The sequence below is a fragment of the Bacillus rossius genome (assembly GCF_032445375.1).
Source record: "Bacillus rossius redtenbacheri isolate Brsri chromosome 4 unlocalized genomic scaffold, Brsri_v3 Brsri_v3_scf4_2, whole genome shotgun sequence".
Taxonomy (NCBI): Eukaryota; Metazoa; Arthropoda; class Insecta; order Phasmatodea; family Bacillidae; genus Bacillus; species Bacillus rossius.
In genome coordinates, this window is record NW_026962011.1 from 4,360,457 (window position 1) to 4,381,984 (window position 21,528).

The 21,528-nt window shown below is 35.8% G+C and overlaps 2 protein-coding genes across 2 annotated transcripts in view; one reads left to right on the forward strand and one right to left on the reverse strand.

Annotated features, from left to right (window-relative positions):
* Positions 1–4,626: 4,626 nt before the first annotated feature.
* LOC134542045 (charged multivesicular body protein 6-A) lies at positions 4,627–14,154 on the forward strand. Its single transcript, XM_063385894.1, has 6 exons — positions 4,627–4,825; positions 5,303–5,412; positions 7,379–7,502; positions 9,625–9,741; positions 11,481–11,679; positions 13,791–14,154. The coding sequence occupies exons 1-6, from the start codon at positions 4,757–4,759 to the stop codon at positions 13,847–13,849; spliced, it is 678 nt and encodes a 225-aa protein (XP_063241964.1). The 5' UTR covers positions 4,627–4,756; the 3' UTR covers positions 13,850–14,154.
* A 1,235-nt stretch (positions 14,155–15,389) lies between these two features.
* Positions 15,390–21,528, reverse strand: part of LOC134542044 (uncharacterized) — a 32,878-nt gene continuing 26,739 nt past the window's right edge. The window contains exon 8 of the mRNA XM_063385893.1: positions 15,390–16,489. Within this exon, the coding sequence (XP_063241963.1) occupies positions 16,255–16,489 (235 nt within the window). The 3' untranslated portion in view covers positions 15,390–16,254. The remainder of the gene's footprint in view (positions 16,490–21,528) is intronic.

The following is a 21,528-nucleotide window of genomic DNA, read 5'->3' on the forward strand; positions in this document are numbered from 1 at the left end:
AGCCCTATGTCAGTAGATATATGTGCTAAAGTGGTGGATTAGGTATTGCAAATATCACATACTAAATGCGCAGTTTCATTGTCAGCACATTCTTCGTGACTCCAGTCCAAACACTGAACCCACTTCTTTTCCCCAGCTCTGTCATCAGAAAACTTTCCAGAGCAATAGATACAAGTAGCATCAGTTTCGTCAAATGTATTACGCTCAACTGATTTCTTTGTATCCATAGTCTTCCCAGATAGCTGTTTATTTATGTTACTCTTCTTTTTTCCAATAGGCTGAAATGGCAGGATTTTTATGGCAGCTCGTTTACGACTTTCTTGAAGGCTATTTTTGAAAGCAGATGATGTAACAACACATGCCACTCCTCTTGGCCTACCTCTTGTTGTTGCTGCTTTAGCGGTTACTTACTGGAGATGGCGAAATGTCACTAGGGCCTACTGAAAATGCAGATCCTCCCGGTGGTGATTTGGGAAGCGGACACTGAAGAAGTGTTGAAGGCTCTTCTATGACTGAAGAAGTGTTAGGGCTGACATTTCGAAGTAGTGGAAAAGCTTCATCGGCAGCAGAAGATGTGTCTGCTACATCTCGTAAAGGTGACTGATAACCCCCTGATATTTCTGGGCTCGCTGTAACTGTACCTTCCTGAACCGCCATGTATTCCCAACTTTCCGAATAAGCGAAATCAGCATCTGAAAATACGTTCCTGTTAATTGGGTATATTCCTGTCTTGCGGAAACCACTGACAGCATTTTCACCGGTTTGTGCTTTCAGATAAGCTTTCCCAAAGAGTTAAGTTATGTCGAAATGTGTCACAGCTCTGCCTGTTATCCTCAAGAACATACGCACTTCTTCACTATAATAATGTTTCAGAACACCCATGAAAGTTTTATCAAGGGGTTGAAATATATGTGTGCTGTGTGGTGGCAAGCAAATTATGTTGACATGATACGTTCTGGCTTTGTCTATAACTTCTAGATTCCTGGTATGGGTGAAATGTCCATCCAAAATAAGGATAACAGGATCAGAGCATGTAGGTTTGGTACTATACACTAAGTGATCAAACCATTCACAGAAAATGTCACTGTTGATCCATCCAGAAGGGTGGCAGGTAAATACACAACCTAGAGGAGCACTTTTTGTAAGATGTTGACTGAAGTTTTTTCTTGGGAACACTAACATAGGTGGTACATATCTCTCACCAGCACTCATGCATACTATCACAGTGATAAGTGAACCTCGTTCGGCTAATGAAATTGATCCAATCTGGCGTTTACCTTTTAAAGAAATCACTTAAGGTATTTTGCTGGCTAGCACAGACAATCCACTTTCATCTACATTGTAGATTCTAGTTGGAGGGAAGTTCGTTTTGTCACATTCGCTTTCCAAAATATCAAAAAAGTTTGCAACACTAGTTTTATTGAACCCCTTGGCTCTGGCTATTGATGTTCCTGAAGGAGTTCGCAATGTGATAATATTTTTATGTCGCTTAAGAAATTCATATATCCAGTCCTTTCCAGCAGCCCCCCTGAGTTCAGAAAACCAGTGTTCAATATTATTTTTTTCCGCTAACTGGTAGGCAAGCCTCCTTACGTCTTGCATAGTTAAACCAAATAATTTAGCTTCCATAAACAACAAATACGCAACTAACTGTTGTTCCATTCTGGAACTTAATATTGGTTTCCTACCTGATATTGTAAGAATGGATTCTTCAGGAGATTTGTCAATCATATTGACATATCTTCTTAAAGATGTTTTAGGCACATTGAACATTTTTTGCGCTTTATTCAAGGCCATATCTTTTTTTACGAACAGCATGAACAGCAGCAATCACGGACTGTTGACTCCATGATTCTGATCTTTCTTGACACACCCACTTTTCTGCCTGTGTTGACATCTGCAGCAAACCAAAAAAAAATAAAAAATAAACTTTTCTATATACGTTATAAAAAAATGAGTAAAGTGGTATTCACGATACAGCGAATTTTCACATAGTGTTGCGTTGAAATTTAAACTAACCAATCAGCGAGTAGCATTTAAATAAAAGCTTCTCACTGATTGGCTTTTACTAACTTCCGCCGCTACTCTAAGCGAAATTTGAAGTGTCGTGAATCCTACCAAAAGTAAAAATTAATTTAAAAAAACCTGTATGTTACGTAAAATATGGCGGGTTAAGTGGACCGGTACCACTTTAGCCGCACCTCGTAGGTCCACTTTAGCCGACCTACGCCATTGTTATTCGAATGGAATTGTGATCGAAACTACTTACGTGCTGACCATTTCCAACAACTACCATTAACACAGACTCCTCTATCGTTATGTACTTTTAAATATTATACATAATTTATTTACCTTAAGTATTTCAACACGTTACACAGACATACATACCTGCAAAAACTTTTATATCTTGATTTTTCGTCATCGTAACGTAACCTGCGGAGATCGATATGCGCGTACGTTTTCAACAGTCTAAGCAACTGAGCTTCTGTGGCAGATTAATTCTTGTGTTTCTTCCTAGGTTGCAGCACATATACCGAGTTTGACAGCGTGGGTCCACTTTAACCGATGGGTCCACAATACCCGAATTTCCTCTAATAATTATGATAGTAAATAAATACTTAAAAATCATTTTATTACTTTTTCTTAATCCTAAAACAAATGTGTTAAATGCCAATAAGGTAAAATAATATTTCAATTAATGCCAGTTTTGAAGCTCTCTTGCCTATCTGTTCACTTTATCATGTTAATAATAAGTTGCAAGATTCTATAAAATAGTTTTTTAACCATTTTATAGATGTACTTGTATATATATGAGTCCTTTAAGAAATAAATATATTTAAATTAAATGATAACATGATCGAAAAGTATAGTTAAGTCTTGCGACCTAAGCCCCTAATAAAATTGTTATATATCATTTTATAGTGTAGGTTTGTCTTTATAATATGTCCTTTCATTAGTATAATATATAACAATCGATTTTATTAAAATATCTCTTTAAACAAAAGCTTTAACTATGACATATGATATAAGTATGGCATTTAAATTATATAAGATAAAACTAAATTCATAAAAATAATTTTTTAATAAAATGTTAATATAATCACCGATGGGTATGCCCTACCGCCCAGCCCAACTTACAATAACCGACGTGTCGGCTGAGGAAAACGAAGGTGACGAGTCTAGGGCCATTGTTACAGAGACCGAGGACCCAGAACAGCTGCCACAGATGTGCGGGGCATGGGGGCACTCGGCATCCCTCGCAGATGCTACATTCGGAGTCTGGGTGGGTAAGCTGGAAAGGGATGCAACCGGAAGGCTGCGACGCAACCGCCGGCACCCACGTCAGCTACTGGATTACAATACGAGCGACCATCACAGGGACACTCCTGGGGGTGAAATTGAACAGAAACCTCATTAGGTGTCCCAGAACACGAGAGGAGACCCCACCAGCTGTGACCTCCACCCGGTTTCAAAGACCGAACTGATCTAGAACCACCAAACACTCCGTCCATGTCAAGGTTCTCAATGCCTCTGCGAACGAGGGAACCCCCCTCCTTCCCAACGAAGTACGAACCCGAATAACACCAGCTGAAGCACCCACAGTGGAACCGCCAGAGCCTGGGCTACTTGGTCGGCTACACCTCGGGAAGTATCCCAGGGGCCCCATCTGACGACGGTGCCCTTGGACATGCAACGAAGTTCGTTTTAGGTTTTGGCGTGAGGTGACGCTATCTACCTTCGCCATGCCACCCCCTTCCAGCAGTCTTCATCATCTCACAGCCCGGGATGGACATACTGTTTCGCGGGGAGCCTATAACTTTACTTCAACTGATCCTGTTAATTCTGGTAATTATAAATATTCGTTTAAACCTTTTATTTAACTACCCACATGTCTCCGGGCTATTTTACAGTGCTGGGCCTATCCTGCCTGTCTTAAACTTAACTCTGCCACATGAGCACGCCACGGAGTAAAATTTTTACGAGATTGACCACCTCTAATCACAACAATTCTTTCCCCTTAGCAAGACTGCCGATAGGTATAGATATCATGTATCGTAACCAATGTAAAGTACAGCGTGTATAGTGTGTGTGTGTAATTTACTGGTGTGAGCCGCACCAATATAACAAGTGAGACGTGTGAATAAAACCATATAGATTTTCTTAACTTCTTTCATTCTGTAGCTACAATCAGACTTAGACAGAAATTAGTCCTCTAGGCTGTGTACAGAGTGTGTACCTGCTTTAATAGCTAGTCATTTTATTCAGTAACATCCAGCAGCCTAGAGTTTAGTGAACCACACTGGGACTGACTATCATAAAAAAAATTGGTTAGTAATCCTTGCTAAATCTTAACATCTTTCGATACCATCTATATTTTCTTTAGTTTCATGCTGTGTTTTTGGTAGTATCTTTATTTGTTTAAAGAAATTTTCTAAAGAAGAAGAAAAAAAGGAATATATTTTTTTAATTTGGGAATGAAATCATTCGTTACTTTTATGGTTCAAGAGTCCATTTGAAGACGAATTTGAAATATAAAATGAAAGCGTATTGCATTAAAATTGTATCCCGATTTTGTTCTTCTATGTATTTACCTCTATTTGTACTATATGGGTTTGAATAACTACCGGGTAATATGAATCTATGGGATTATTGCATGTCGTCTGCATAATTCGAAGTAATGTTTATCTTGTACCCTTGTTAGGTTTCAATGTGTGCTCGTAACATGATTTAAGGATTAACGTATGCCAGAAATAACATGGGAGCTTTATTTGGCAAGAGAAGAAAAACCGAAAGCAAAGTCACTGAATACGACAAATCTGTTTTGGTAAGTTAATACCAAGTTTCTGTAGGTTAATGTAATGTACACTTTAACAACTCCTTCCTGTTATCAGTGATTAAATACTGAAAGTACATGGAATTCAATTACCATAGGGATTTCATAATTAGATAGGATTAATTTAGAAATTAAATAAGTGAATGTTTAAATTTAATAAAAACTTATAAAAAAATTGTTATATTTAAGAGTAAATGTTCAAATGTTGACTATGTATGACAAGTTTTGAGATAGGGTCTCGTTTGAAAAAAAAAATCTGAAAATAGTATAATTCTTAAGTATCTTGCAAAAAATGATTTCCATTTAAACTGGATTCTGTAAACATAATAATCAGGAAAGCTATTAAAATTGCGAGGGAAGTTTTATAAAATATATAATTGCTATAGGAATTTTTTTACAGCACTTTTGATAACTTTCTTTAGAAACTATGCATTAGGATTGATTTAAAATGGAAAAATAATGTTTCAGCAAATGAAGAGCCAGCGGGACAAAATACGTCAGTACCAGCGGAGAATAGAACAGAACCTAGGTCGAGATAGAGATCTCGCCCGTCAGTTGCTTCACGATGGGAAGAAGGAGTAAGTGTGTAAATAACTTGATTGATGCATCAATATTTCCTGGAAAAACCTAAGACCAGTAATGGTTTACTGAACAATTATGAAATTGTCTAAACAAGTCTCTATGACAAGAATGGTGCCCAGCAATTGAGTTTAAACAATGTTTATATGCACCTGTTTCAATTGGATATCTCAGGATTCCTGATAGCAGTCACTTTTTGTATCATTTTGAAAATGATTGGGAATCGCCTTTGCCTTGTTACTATATTTTTGAACTGCTTAAATTTCTGAGTAGAGGTGAGTAGAGGAAGCGGGTGGGCAATTATAATTTATCATAGTGTTATTGCTTATTTTTGAGAGGAGGCAGGTGTTAGGGAATACAAGTGTTACAATGCCCAACTTGGATTTAAGGGCTATGTTTTATAGTTAAAAAAATTGTACTGTCAGTTAACTCCTTGTTAAAAAGGAGACTCGCAGTATTGCATAATTTTTCCCTTGGCTTGAGTACCTTGGCTTAAATCATTTGGTTTAAAATTTGAATCCTTGCGCAGATATTTTTTTCATGCTGCTTCATGTGGTTATGTCAATTAAAGAATAATTTTGGATGTAATTTTGCAATTTGGTGACATAATTTTTCCTGACATTTTAGAAGATATCAAAAAATGAATACTTCATTAGTTTTCTTATAATTCCTGTGTTTCTAATTACTAATTAATTCAGGTATCTTCTATCGTATAATCTTTTGGGAGCCTGAAGAGGATGTTTGCTGTTAGATTCTTGTTGTGGATTTGGAACATTGAGGTACGTGGTTTTGTGGTCTGGGGTTGCAATCAGGGGCGTAGCCAGGGGGGAGGTTATAGGGGTTAACCCCCCCCCCGCCCCCTTAGCACCAAATCTTTAATTAATTTCTTATTCATCACTAAAACAAATTTCATATTAAAATTAATAAAATTTTTACCATTACAATATTTAAATTTAAGAACCGAAAACTGCTAAAATAGCACTATTTTACACTTTTAAATCCAAATTTTCCCGGGGGAGAACCCCCGAAGCCCCCGCTTTAATACGGGGGGGGGGGGCATGTTTCTTAACACCCCCCCATATACAAATCCTGGCTACGCCACTGGTTGCAATTCATATCAATGCATGGAAAATTGGCTTATCCATTTAACATAGTATAAGAAATACTAGATTTTAAAATGCCACTTAAATTAGTTTCACTTAACTTCACCAACTTGCTTGGAACATGCATACAAGTCACTGTAAGTATTCCTATAACAGTAGTAGCAGTGTGTTGGGAGAATTCTGAAAGTAGTAGATCTGAAGCAGGAAATCTATAACTATGTCAATTTTAAATTTCAACGTCATACTCACAAAATGTATTCTGTAAAATTTTGCTTAGTTAGCTTCTTACATTTACTTAAATTTAGCTTCAATATTCATTTTTTTCATCTATAATTTAATTTTCTTGCATTCATTTCTAGCCAACATAGTTTTCACTTATTTCTGTTCCTACATTTTGTTTATCCATAGCCGACTTATTTAGTAGCTAATGTTCTTTCTTATTAGTTATTTCTCCCTTCCTTTTTTTGTAGCTCTGATTCAACCAAAAGTTTTGATACCACCAACACATCACTGTAAAATAATCTAATTTGTTTTAGAGAAAATTCATAATTTTTAATATCTAACTACTGTTAATTATCCACTAAAGTTACATTGAAATGACAAGTTTTAATTTCGTTGGCAACTCTTAAGCTGCGTGCGCGGCAGACGAGAATCGGTTGACGTATCTCTTGGCATGAGTGCTATTCCGACGCCGGCCAGTAGAATGCACGGAGCGAAGAAATGCAGTGGACCTGCTCGTTCTTTTCCAAACGTCCCTGTTCTGTGTGGTTGTGTGTGTCGTTGTCGACTGTACGTGAAGCACAATAAGAACTGAAGGATGGAAATGCCAGGAGGATGTGAGCGGGGGCTGTGGTTGCCGCAGGCGGGCCAAGCTGCTGCTGCGGAAGAAGCGCTACCAGGAGCAGCTGCTGGCGAGGACGGACGGCCAGCTGGAGAACATTGAGAAGATGATTCACGACGTGGAGTTCTCGCAGGTTGAGCTGCAGGTGAGTCTCTGCCTCTGGGATGGATGGGGGGCATCACTTGTCATTGTATGTTTGTATACGGAACTTAGGAGAATATTATATGCGTCTAAATTAACTAATAACTAGGGACAAGATTCCTTGGTGAATTGCAATAAAACAGAAAAATAACACCGAAAAGCATGTCAAGACACTGAAATCCAAATTAATGCTACAATAGTACCAGAAAGCAAGTTATGCCATGGAATTAAGTAGCGTTTAACCAAAACTTCATTTAAATCATAAAAAAAAACTAATCTTTTAATGTTTGAAATTCAAGGTGTATGTTTTCCGAACTAAAAGATTTTACCAAAGTGCATGGATCATAAAAATTAGTTTAATTTGTTTTTATTGTGCATCTCTTATTGAATCAGTTTTAAACCACAAATGCACACTAATCTATTTTTATTGTTCTGAATATGTCTGTTTTAGACCAGTTATTATAAAATTATTTTATCTTCAAAATGCAGGATGTAAATTTTATCACTATTTTGGTGGAGTATGTATCACAATGTATTCAAATAAAAACAATAACACACTAAATTCTTCTGTTTTAAAAATGAGAAAAGGGCAAAAAATAAAACCATAAAATATTGTGTACTAATAACACATAAATAACCACTCCATCAAAGTTTGAAAGGAGGGTTAATGGGCTTGTCCACTCTGAAAATCCACTTCTGCCTTCAGCACATATATGTTGTATATTGAGTGTATTTATTTTTTAGATTGTGATGAGATATCTCTCATGTAACCTGAGTATTGGAAAAATAACATTTTTTATGCAGTTAGCAATGGACAAATCTTTCTTAAGGCCCTCGCTTGCCTGGACACACATACGGTGTGCAGAGTTTCAGAAAAAACTCGCAATTTTAAAACTGCTCTTGAAGATATCTGAGCAGACTCTGTTACAAAAAGCATTTTAAAATGTGCTGAAGGTGGATGAGTAGTTCTGTTTCCGTATTTTATTTTTAAACTGTATATTTTTAGTAGAGAGAAAATGGCTAAAATGCTAAGTTTGGCAGGCATGTACCTGACTCATAGGTTTTGGGTTGGGTTTTTTCAATAAAACCCACTTGATTAAACTCGGTGGACCCACTTAGATTTTTTTCAATATTAATATAAATAAAAATTAAACTACAAAAATTTGTATCTTTTATTACAATTACAATTCAACATAAATACCACATACAAAGTTCATACCTATGTACATTGCAGATGCACACAACAATACTAAATACAGGCTGATTTCAGCTTATAACTAATCCTTTAGAAATTCATACAAGTAATAGATAAATAATATTTTAATTAGAACAACTAGCAATATAGACAACTAAACAAAAGTTTTTCGATAGGCTTAATAATAACAAATTAATTTTTTTAAAGAAACCCTACCAAAATCCAGAATTAGAGGAAAAACCCAGGTTTTACTGAAAAACAAAAAAAAACCCACATGGGTTGGGTTTTTGAAGGGGAAAAATGTCAGGTGTTTATCCAACCTTTTAAAATGTTTTTTCAGAATAATTTTTAGGTAGGAAACACTTGGTATAGATTCTTGAAACCAGTAAATTAAGAGACTTGCATTATACATTTATCTTCATTTCTCTGCCAAATAACGTTATGTTTACAGCCCAAATAACATTATTGCGCTATGCACGACGAGAAGACGGCTCACTAGTTCAAAGCCTTGCTCTTAAAAGACGCGATACCACGTTAGTAGTACCAGCAAACATTGCACTTATCACTTCACCTCACTAACACAGATACCCATGACTAATTAGTGCCTTAAATAAAACTTTTTTTCCTGTAAATTATATGAGAGTGACAATTTTTAATTATTCTTGACCAAAAAAGGTTTGTCCTTTTATTTTAGTTTCTAAAGTGCCAATCATTTTGTCACTGAGTATACTATAGTGGAAAATCATTGATGTATTGTTATTTGAATGTAAAATTCAGAACATTTTAGAGTCAACTAGATCAATGAAGATATTCTTGAAGCTTTTAGGGCTACATGTAGTTGAGTGCAGATTCACTACAGTTCATGGTGGTTGTGTGGTGTACGTACGTGAATGTCAGCAAGCTTGGAGAGTCCAGAGGATGTTGTTTGCAGGTAATGGACGGCCTGAAAGCGGGCAACGAAGCGCTGAAGAAGATCCACCAGGTGCTGACTGTGGACGAGGTGGAACGCATCCTCGACGAGACGCGCGAAGGCGTTGAGAAGCAGAGGGTGAGTCAGTTCGTACCGCGTCACGTACCAGGCTTTTACCTTCAGCTGTACCAGACATGGGACCAACTGCACGTTTCTACCTCCACTCAAAACACTTGTGTAGTGTTTTCCTTAGTACATTTAGTGCTGCTGTTTGTTAGTTTATAAAAACTGAGTTTACACATTCATATGTGCTGGATATTACCTAACATGTATGGTGTCTTTCATCTATGAGTAGCTAAATATTACACCCGTAAGTTCTGGCCAGGGTAGATCGGGACAACCACTCTGTTACAGATGTAACATCTGATGCTGGAAGATTATTGGGTTTTGTTTAATTACCACATCAAGACATTAAGTTTTGATTTTCTCTAAGTGTTGCAGCTAAGTAGATACTAGTCAGATAGTACATTTGAATTTTTTTTTTTTTTTTTGTAAATCAGGTTGTGTAGTTGTTCTGATGCACAAACTTTGTAGTTAAAAAAGATACTGATGACATTATTTGTTTGTACTTATTCTTGGAAATGTTGCAAGGCTGAAGTTTTTTTATAAAATATTTAGCTTTTATTTATTTTTTTATGGACTCAGTAGGATTAGGTTTTACAAAATCTTTTAAAAAGTTAGGTTTATATAGAAGACCTTAATTTTATTGATCTACGAATTATGTAATAAAAATATGTTAATGGTTAATTAAAAACTGTATATTACACAACTTCATACTTTCATTACATGCTGGTCTTGACGTGTAAATTTGCCTTTGTTTTCGAAAACCATTATATATCACTTATTTCATTGATAAAACCTTTAAACAACTAACAATTAATTATGAATTTATTTAAAATCATGAGAAAAAAAACACACATAGAAAAAAAATAATTTAGTATAACTTACTTCTGCTTTAAGATGCTAGTTTTTGAGGTACAACACCTATGTGTGTGTCTTTATTTTAATCAGTTGCATGTAGTTGACTTTAAAATGTAACAGTCTGCAACAGTGCATTTATTAAAGTGATGGTGCCTTTCACTTTGTGTATTCACTTACTCAAGGCCCGCACTAATTTTACCTTTCTTTTGCCAAATAATTACGGTCCAAATTGTATGTGATGAAGTCACATGGAAAATAATCAAGCTATTCCTCTCTCGACCTTGGGAAGCCAGGCCAGTGAGACCAGCCTTATGTTATGGTTGATGTAACAATCAGTGCCATTCTAGCCTCTAAACACCTACGACCCCTTCTTACGCTGCATGTGAGCCAAACAGTCTTCTCTAGGCCAAGTGAATTCCAAGCTGTAATGTAACTGGATTTCTGATACTTGTTGGGGTGTTCAAAATCAGAGTTCACTCACCACATGCTGAATAAAAGCAAGGCAAGAATAATATGACTTAAAAAGGTTAAACCTTAAACATCAACTTTAAAACAAGAGGGTGTGAACATTATGCACTATCAAGGCTTATGTGAGTAAAAATGGTAAAGTTTCTTGTGAGTCATGGAAAGTAGCCCATGAGTGCGTGAGAGTTAAAGAGCTCTACATCAGAAGCTTCTTCATCTGATACATTTCCTGCATGATTAAGACAAATTTGGACAGCCTCGCTAGAGTTGAGCTAGTCGGTACATTTTGGGTGAACTTTCTGCAGTAACTGTACTTTGATTTTGAGGTAGCTTATTCTGTCGCTCGCAGTGCGTCGTGCATTGGCAACGGTGCACGGTGAACGTCTCGAGGACACGGGCCAGGCTGATGGCTGGCGTGCTGCTGTCTGCAGGAGTTGGATGAGCTGCTCAGCGGGGCGCTGACGGACGAGGACGAGGCGGCCGTGGAGGAGGAGCTGGAGGCTCTGGTGGGGCCCGCCTTGCCGGAGGTCCCCGCGGAGGAGCTGCCGGAGGTCCCCGCGGAGGAGCTGCCGGAGGTCCCCACGGAGACCGTCGGGGACGGGCCGTCAGGGAAGACCCAGGAGCAGCTCGGTGAGCCTGCTCTTGCAGCTGTCGTTTCAGAACCCAGCTGTACCTATACTTATTGGCAATGTACCATCAGAATCCTTGAGGGAAAAGATTCCAATAAAAATATTGAAGGAAATGTAGTAAATTCAAGTCCTGTCACCTTTCCTCACTATATGCGTAACTATGTAAATAAAATTAGAATATGTGTAGATTCGTGAAACTTAGTTTGTGGGAAACAATTATTAAAGGGTTAAATGTTTCAATTCCTTAGTTGATATCTTTTATGCCTGGTATTTTATTTTATTTTTGATCCCTGAGACATAGATTCAGATTCTAGGGGTAGATTTGAGGTACTCAATATTATTCAAATTAATAATTTGGGTTTTCATAATGTTAAAATTGACACATCACTAATATTTATGCTTATTAGTTTATTACCATAATGACTCGTGTTAAAACTTGGAGGGTTGTTCAGAAGATTGGCTCTCATTAAATTGTTCTACGTATTAATGAGTTCACTGATGGCCGCCAAAGTAGGTTTTTAATTGTAAATTTTTCTGTTGATAATAAGTAGTGAGAAACAAAAAAAAACTCTTTTTTTCTTTATTTTGTTATCAGAGTTTTCAAAAGCCAATTTTTATAAGAATTTTGAGTTGTTTTACATACTGTAACATTTGTTATTGTTATAATAATTTCCCCAGTTTTTGATAAGTACTTTATATTAAAATAGTAACGTAAACATTCCATATTATATTGTGTTCATTTAGAATATCAATTTATAAAACAAATATTAAATATTTTGTAATATATTTAATGAATTTATTCATATATGTATATATAGATAAATATGAATGAATATACATAGAGGAAATAGCTATATAAAGATATAAAAGTAAAGGGTTAGAGATGTAGAGAATTATACAGCTATATTTATATAGAGATAGACAGATATATGAAGATACATATAGAGATATAGACATGATATATGTATATCACTATATATATAGATAGATAGAGAGAGGGAGATTCAGAGATATAGTGTGATATAGAGAGATGAATGTAAATATATTAAGAGATATATAGAGTTACAGAGAGATAAAGAGAGAGATACCTTGTATGTGTGTACAAACTTAAAATAACAAAAACAAAAAAAAATTACAAAAAGGCATTAGCTAGTTAAATATAAAAATTGCTTACAAGAATATTAAAAATTATATAGCACAATAATGTAGAACTAGGTCACTATAGCAGACCTGCCAACTCTCACGATTTTGGTGTGAGGCTCACGATTTTAAGGTCCATCTCACGCCCTCATGCCAAAATAGTGTTTCCTCACGATTTTTTGGGGCCCCAAGATTTTTTTTGTAAAAGTTACTAAACAAGTTTTACGAAAGCTTACAGTAACGAGTTTCCATCAATACTCGAGTCACGTAAAGGAAGCAATTTTGCGTTTTGTAGCGTGTGCCGTGCTGATTTTTCTATCTCGCATAGTGGAAGAGGAGACATTGTGAAACATGTCGCTACAAAAAAAAACACATCTAACACGTGAAGTGTATTGCTTTCAATAAAAAAATTAATTTTGCTGTGAACAGTGATAATAGTGTTACACGAGCAAAATGTTATTTTACATCTTTTTTAGTTGCGGCCCTGCATGATCACTACACGACAGCGCTAAATTATGTTCAACTAAATTAAATCTGCAACCTATAATTTGTTGCAATAAATTTTGAAGCAGAGACCATGTAACATATGTACAGGTATGTCACTTAAATTTAAAGATTCTCATTTGTTGTTTTTTTATATCCAACCTGTATTTATGAGCCTGAAAATTTTTTATCGAGGACCTCATGATTTTTTAGATTTGAATGTTGGCAGGTCTGCTATAGCCTTGAAACTATCTCATCAACTGTTCCATCTGCAAGACAAAACATAATATTTATTCCTCTCAAAAATACCCATAAAGGTGGGGGGAGGGCAGTGTTCTTGCAATGTTACAAGTTTATCTTTTTCCTCAACAAGACTGTACCATGGATTGTTAGTTATTTTGGTGGTTTAGAGCTTTGTTTTCCACAAATGGAGCCAAACATGCAAATTATACATAAAATTATTTCATCCAAATTAAACTTTTGTTGCAGAGAAAGAACGAAGACGTGCGAAGGAACGACGAGAAAAAGTTGCTCTGGAGGCAGCATGAAGAGACTAGGTGAAACAAAAGTGCAAGACTTGATGAGTGGACAAATTTTTGGTTACAGATTAAATAACCTATCAATGAGACATTTATTGAAGAATACAGTATCAAGTATTTTGTCTGTTGTACGTATTTGCTGAAGAGTGCATGTTCCAAACATACTGTGTTGTCATTGGTAACAAAAACAAAGTAAATGTTTTTGTAAGACTGAAATATAAATTGGGCCTACCTAGCCATGTTGAAATAAATTTTAATATGAGGTATATTTCACTAGCCGGGGTCTGCAAATTAAATACATAGAATTTTTTTTTATGTATTTATTTTTTTTTTGCAGATTTTAGGTCTTCTAACCTATTCCCTGATTTTATTAAATCATCACAGATTTTTAAAAATTCAACTTCCATCATACCTGCACTTAAAATAATGATTGTAAATTGGGGAGAAACACAGCATATTTTTATTTTGTTTATGTGCATTTCTAAAAAAAATTACCGTATATCTAGACAAAACAGCACAAGATGGCAACTACTTTGAATAAGGTGCGTAACTCTAACGGTGAAGTACGCAACTATGGTCGACTGCAAATGATTTCTGTAGGCACCTCTGTAATTGATAGTAGTCGAAGGTAATTTGAAATAAGGCGTCACCAGATTGAGCTCTGTTTAACCTATTAGAGTCTACTGCTTATGACTGGTTTATATCCCAGAATACTATGCTTTTTTTTATGTTTTTTATTTTACTTTTTTTAATTTAAATACTTGGAATGATACATAAAATTAAAATAGTACTATATAATAAAAAACTGTATAGCTAGTTTAAACTTTTTAATAATATTGAAATCATATTTTATCTATTTTATTTTCAGATAAAAGAATGTGTATAGTAAAATATGTTTTACATAAATAAAAAAACTTCTCATACACACTTTCTGTTCGATGTAATGAAGATTTTATTTTAAATCCAATATAGTTTTGGTTTCATCACATATTTTAAAATAATCACCTCAGTATAAGATGTGATTATTCAAATAATTTTTAGTTTTTTATGTTTATGAAAAATTTTACTTTTTTTTTTTAACTTTTGGAACCAATCTGGCACGTACAGAGCAAAACCACAGTCTTTGCCTAATACTTAACAGTTGCACCTTATTGTTTTGTGTGTTGTAAAATTACATATAATCTTATTGGTTAATTGAAAGGTTTATTGTTATATTATGATTTTAAAAAAAAGCCCCTGACATTAGTCATTGGCCATTGTCATGAGCCAATTTATGAAAGACAGTTTGATAATCATCCCTAACACATTTTACTAACAATGCAAACATTTTTATTAAAAAAAAGTCAGGAAGCTAGTTAACATTTCTTCTCCACATGACACAGTGACAACTAGCCCCTGGTTCCTTGTGATAACTTGCCCCAGAGAACCATAATTGTATTATTTTGTAACACTTTCTAAAGTTTTTCAAGTGAATAATATTTCTGTACGTCATTTTAAAGCAAATTGTTTATAGAATATTAATATGTTGTTAAATTTATCAACAAATCAAAAGAACTTGCACAGTGACTGATTAAGTAGATAAAACATTTTTACTAGCACTTATCATTTACATAAACATGGTTATTCTGAAGAAATAAAGGCCACAGTCAGCAAGTAAATAATTTTACGTCTGTCAAGTGACTCGTGTAACCTGTGGATGAAAATATATATGTACATTCTATCCATTAGAAATATCTACATAAAGAGTTTGTCAACTTGCCCCTGTGACAACTAGCCCCTTGTCTCCCCTACCTTATATTAATCGAAACTATGTATATAAACCTGCCTGTTTAAAATGTATTTGTCTTAATTTTTTTTATGGTAGGTATGCTATTAGTTCAGTCTTTAGTCAGATTTAATTCTAATTATAACTATATGTGTGTATATATATATATATATATATAAAACAATGAAATTGACTGGACATTAGAAATTTAAAAAAAAAAAGGGGGGGGGGGTGGTTTGGTGGTCTAGGTATCATGTAACTCTTGGAATCTTGGTTCCAGTTCTAACACGGGCTCTGGATTATTTTAGAATAAGTAAGTCTATAAGCCATCTCCACTTAACCTCTCAGTGTTAATATTTTCTAAAACATTATTACAATTTAAGAAAATATTAAAACAAAAATCTATCACCAGTCCACTCTCCATCCAGTCAAGAAGCCTCAGTGTGTATCTACTTCTAGAAGCAAACTTGGATGCGACAGTGGACTGTTTAACCATTTACTCTAAAGGAACATAGTAAATACCATCCATTATTTTTCGAGAGAAATTAGTCGAGAAATTCACGTCGCTCCCTGAAACACTGAAACTCGCCGGTCGAGAAGCCCGCTGACCTCTGGCACTGGCTGGTCATCGAACCAACACTTCAGTTCTTCAGTTATGATTTGCCTTCATCTTCTCCGTGGTGATTATGGCGATCTCCATGTTGTCGCTGCTTCTCTCATCTCTCGTTTCCCGCTCGTCCCGGGAGTTGTTCTTGGAGCTCATCTTGAGGTCCACGTAGCCCACCGTCTTCTCCACGGCCTTCTCCAGCAGCTCGATGAGGCCGATCACCGACAGCCCCAGCAGGAAGCCCAGGCTGCCGCCCAGGTCGGCCAGGAACGAGTTCCTGCAACAGGCCGCCAGCGGTGAAGCCGAGGCTTCGCAGGAAGCCACGCCATGTTCGCCAACGTTCGCCGCGCCAGGTGGCCAGGTGAGATCAGTCTAGTCCGCGATGTCGGAGAGACGCATCCCGCGGGACTCGAGTGATGATACCAAACGATGATAATATTCTGCTGGCTCTCACAGTATGTGAACGTAAAAAAGAAATCGATTTAAGAAGTCAATCTAGAAACAAAAAATTTTTTAACAATTTCGTAATATGATGAAGGAGTTGCTTGTGAGAAAGAAACCAAATTTTAGGATCATTTCAGAACAAATACAACTCGGTTTGATAGCATTCCTTTTGAAATCAAATCCCAGGCATATTCTGCCTTATGCATTCTTCCATCGATTTATTTCATAAACGTGAATATTTTTGTAATCCTTCAACGAACATTGCTGTTGACATGACTAAAAAACCGATTTTCAACATTTATATGTGCGTTTTCATGAGTGGGGGGGGCGAAAAGATGTATTACACATACCTCAGTCATAGCGTGGGGGGTCCGGGGGCCCTCCCCCGGAAAAATTTGGAATTTTAGATGCAAAATTGTGCTATTTAATGAGTTTCCGAACCAAAATATTAAATATACCATTCCAAGAATTTGATGACGTAGTATGTATTAAATATGAATTAAAATATTGTGAGTAGTGAGTGACAAATAACCTAACCCATGTGATCTACCCCTTAGCTTTGGTCTTGGAATTTAATGTCAATAGATATTTTTTTTTGTTCCTTAACCTGTGAACATTGGTAGCTTGAACATATTATTTCTAGGAATTTTCAAAATACATTTTTTACTGAATTTTTATTTTTCAACTTAAATAATATGTTACTACATTTAAAACTACTACAATATGAGTTCCAGCAGACTGAAATCCAAGTGTAGTTAAGTTTATCAACTGCTAAGAAATAAATCTTATAAATAAATCTTAAAAAGCTTATAAATAATTCATTTCACTATCGTAATTTGAACATTCAAAGCAAATAATAATCTTATTATGTATGGCTCTATTTCCAGGAAAATACTGCAATGTTTTATCCCAGAAAAATTAGATCTGAAAATTGAACTGATTCATACTTGTTCTTGAAAATATTCAGATACAGACATTGTTAATTTTTGAAATACATTTCTAATTATATAACTAATAATCAATTACTGTCCTCAATTTCACTAATTCATGACAAATATAGTAATTTCACACAAAACCTCTATTTACAAAATATAACAAAAAAAATTATACTAGTCATACACAAAATTTTTAGTGAGATACAGGGCCTACTTTACAGTAATTAGACATTCATATTTTAACATTCCACTTACATGAATTCACTTTACAACTATCTTTTCACTTTCACATTGCTTCTGTCATATAAAAATAACACATTTCTGTAAATAATTTTCACGTTCAAAAAATTATGTGTTAAATATTATCTTAAATTAACATGTTTTATATATATTTTCACCATAACAATTACAAACCTAATATAACATTTCACAGTTATGTCCACTTTTTTTGTTATGAATATAGCCTTTAGCCTTTATAGTAGGTCCTCCTTAAATGTCACACACCATACAGAGCACTGCAATCATGTGTACAGAATGTTATGCTTTCTGGAACTCAACCAACAAACTTCGGCAGAGTATTTTTTTTTTTGTAAACATGAAACAAAAATACATATATGTATGAGTAAAAATATTAGCGCCTAAATTAGATTTTTGAAAGTGCATTATTCTCTTAATACTTATTTATAGACAAATCTTGAACTTTCGTAATTCATACCCTGCCGGAGTTTGATGGTTGAGTTGCGTAACCATCTGTATTATCACTATATTTCACTCAAAAAATGAACATCGAACTTGAGAAATTAACGCACATAATAACAACTATGACAATCTGCATTTCTTTCATAATAAAGTTACTTGTATTTGTCTTACGGTAAACAGAACACAGACTTCCTTTCGGCGGTTTTACAAATGAATTTTTTCATTACGCTTTCAAGTTTTAAGCAGCTTGTCTCGTCACTGTGAATGTGCAAAAGAAATAAATGTGTTAATCTCTTTTGTGACATTACTGAGCGTAAATATGTTTTCACACGTCGCAGTGCACTAAAAGATCTCTCCGCTGTAGCTGATGATGCGGGAATCGTCAACAACAAAGATAACAAACACGTGACCTGATCAAATAGATTCCTTACAGCTTCTGGTTCAGTCTTAAGTTTTTTCACAATACTAGTCACGGACCTCTAATTTCATCGACAATACTTGACAACATTGTCAACTGAGTGCACAGTTTGTCTAAATCAAAATCGTCTTCGTATAATTTTAGCTTATGTTTTAGTTCTGTTTTACTTAGGCCGGCCACACACGTAACGGTATACATGACAGGTAAACCTGTACAGGTCACCTGCGCAGGCAAACCGGAGCGTGTGTGCCAGTCACTGCAGGCGAAACTGCACAGGCGAAGCGACCTGCGCAGGTGACCTGACAGGAACGGAGATTTGGTATCTTGTACCTGCGCAGTCGTCAGTTATACCCTAGACCTGAGCGTGTGTGTGAGTACGTCCGGTCGCCTGCGCAGTTGTTTTGTTTAGTTGAGGCTTCTTCTTTGTGAAGAGAGTGTCTTTTGTCTTTGTGTTTTGTAGTTAACGGACTATCTTGTGGCTACTGGTGCTAGTGATGTCGAGTCGTAAACGCAACCAAGTAATTGAAGACTTTATCTATATGTATAAACTCGAGCCGTGCCTGTGGCGGGTAAAAAGTAAAGAGTATCACGATCGCGAAAAGAGAGATGCAGCTTATGCGAAACTTTTGCTCAAGTTGAAAGAACTGGAACCCGATGCAACAAAGAAATCTGTGATTAGAAAGATTAATAGTTTACGAAGCAATGTTCGAAAAGAGAAGAAAAAACGTGACATGTCAATGAAGTCTGGTGCATCAGCCGACAATGTCTACGTATCTAAATTGTGGTACTTAAATTTTTTCGACTTTCTTGGTGATCAAGACATTCCCAGTGCATCTATGTCCAATTTAGAGGAAGGAGATGGGAGCGAGATTGAGGAAGTAAGTACCAGACAGATCAATTACCTAGTTAAACAATTTATTTGAACAACACTTTAATTTACAAGTTAAATGTTAAATTAGATGTTAATTAAATGTTAAATGGTAGAATAAAACAAAAAAAAGTTTTATGACAAAATTTATATGTATAAATGTAGTTTTATGACAAAATGTATATGTATAAATGTATTTTTTGTGCATGGATTGGTGAATTTCATTGACTCAACTAAGCTAAAAATATATATTCACTTGATAATTATTCACTTAGTCTTCCACTTTAATTTTTGTTTCGAAGAACACGTTGGTCTTGCCATGAAAGTTTACCTTCATTGACGAAGTAGGTAGCAAACTCCTCTCTGAGATTTTTGGCGGCCACATTTACATTCCCTAAGTTTGCTCGTTGTAATGCAATCATATTCGATTCATTGGTATCTAACCCAGCATTAGTAGTAGCGTCATCGTCATTCTCTTGATACGTACTGTTTGGTGGAGCGTAAATGGTAGGATGTGTTTGCATCAAGAAATTATGCAATGCACATGTTGCCATTACTACCTTTACTATGTTCTCTGGCTCCAAATTGATTTGAGTATGGAATATGCGAAATCTGGAGGCTAGTATTCCAAACCCATTCTCGACTACGTGCCTTGCCCTTGAAACTCGGTAGTTGTAGATTTCTTTTACAGCTGAATCTAGTTGTGCTTGTCTGAAAGGTTTCATAATGTTAATTGACAGGGGAAAGGCGTCATCTGCCACAAACACGTAAGGCACCTCTTTGAAATGTTCAGTACATTGCATGGTTTTGGGATCTTAAGTTCATCACTCTGTAACTTTTCATAAAACTTAATATTTTGAAGAACACCTCCGTCAGAAACACGCCCATTGGTCCCAAAATCCACTAAAAGGAACCGATATTTAGCATCCACTATCGCAAAAAGTACCATACTGTGTCTGCCTTTATAGTTGTAATAATATGATCCGGAATCCGCTGGAGGAACTATGTCTATATGTTTGCCGTCCATGGCACCGAGGCAGTGGGGAAAATTCCATTTCTCTTCAAACTGTTCAGCAATCACTTTCCATTTCTCAGTGGTGTTAGGAAACTGGAACAAAATTAAATTCATAATAACTGTTCTCAACGTGAGTAAACAATGTTTACATTATGGGTTTCAAAATCAAGGATAAACCATTAAATCGACAATTTCCAAACCAATGTAAAAGAGTATTTTGTTGTGTAATAATTGGATGGGTACACCTAGTACATAAATATTTTTTTCAGGAGGACGTTGATGAACCAGCTACAACACCGAACAGAGAAACATCAATCAATAGCGAGGTCCCTTCGCCTGTGGTCCCAAGACCCAGCTCAGATACACGTGCGGTAAGCCTACCTCCTTATTCCCGACCTAATTTGGCAAAAAAAAAGAAAATTGAAGACTTGACAACTGGTGTCTTAGTCTCAGTCAGAGACCACTTTCAGAAACCATCATGCCAAGACGACAGATATGATATAATGGGCAAATCCATTGCAATGCGAATTAGGGCCTTAGAAAAACGCCAGGGTTTGATCGTAGAAAAAAGAATCAACGACCTCCTTTTTGAGGCTGAAATGAGTATGTTTGACGTACCTAATACTGGCTCGTACAACTACGAATCTTTGACCAACACCCCTGGGTCAAGTAGGAGCACAACGTGTCCTCTAGCAGCTGTATCTTATGGCCAATATCCACAACAAACTTCACAAGCTGAATTTGTTAGCAATGACGTTATTCCACCTCATCAATCAATGGCAGATTACTTAGCTAATTATGACAAAAATCAATAGTCTGTTTTGTTTCTTTATTTATATTCAATGTTACTACGAAACATTTTTGTTTTACCAAACAGTTCTTTTTTATGTTCTACCCACTATCAAATATCATGCCGTCTCTGTACTCAGTTAAATAT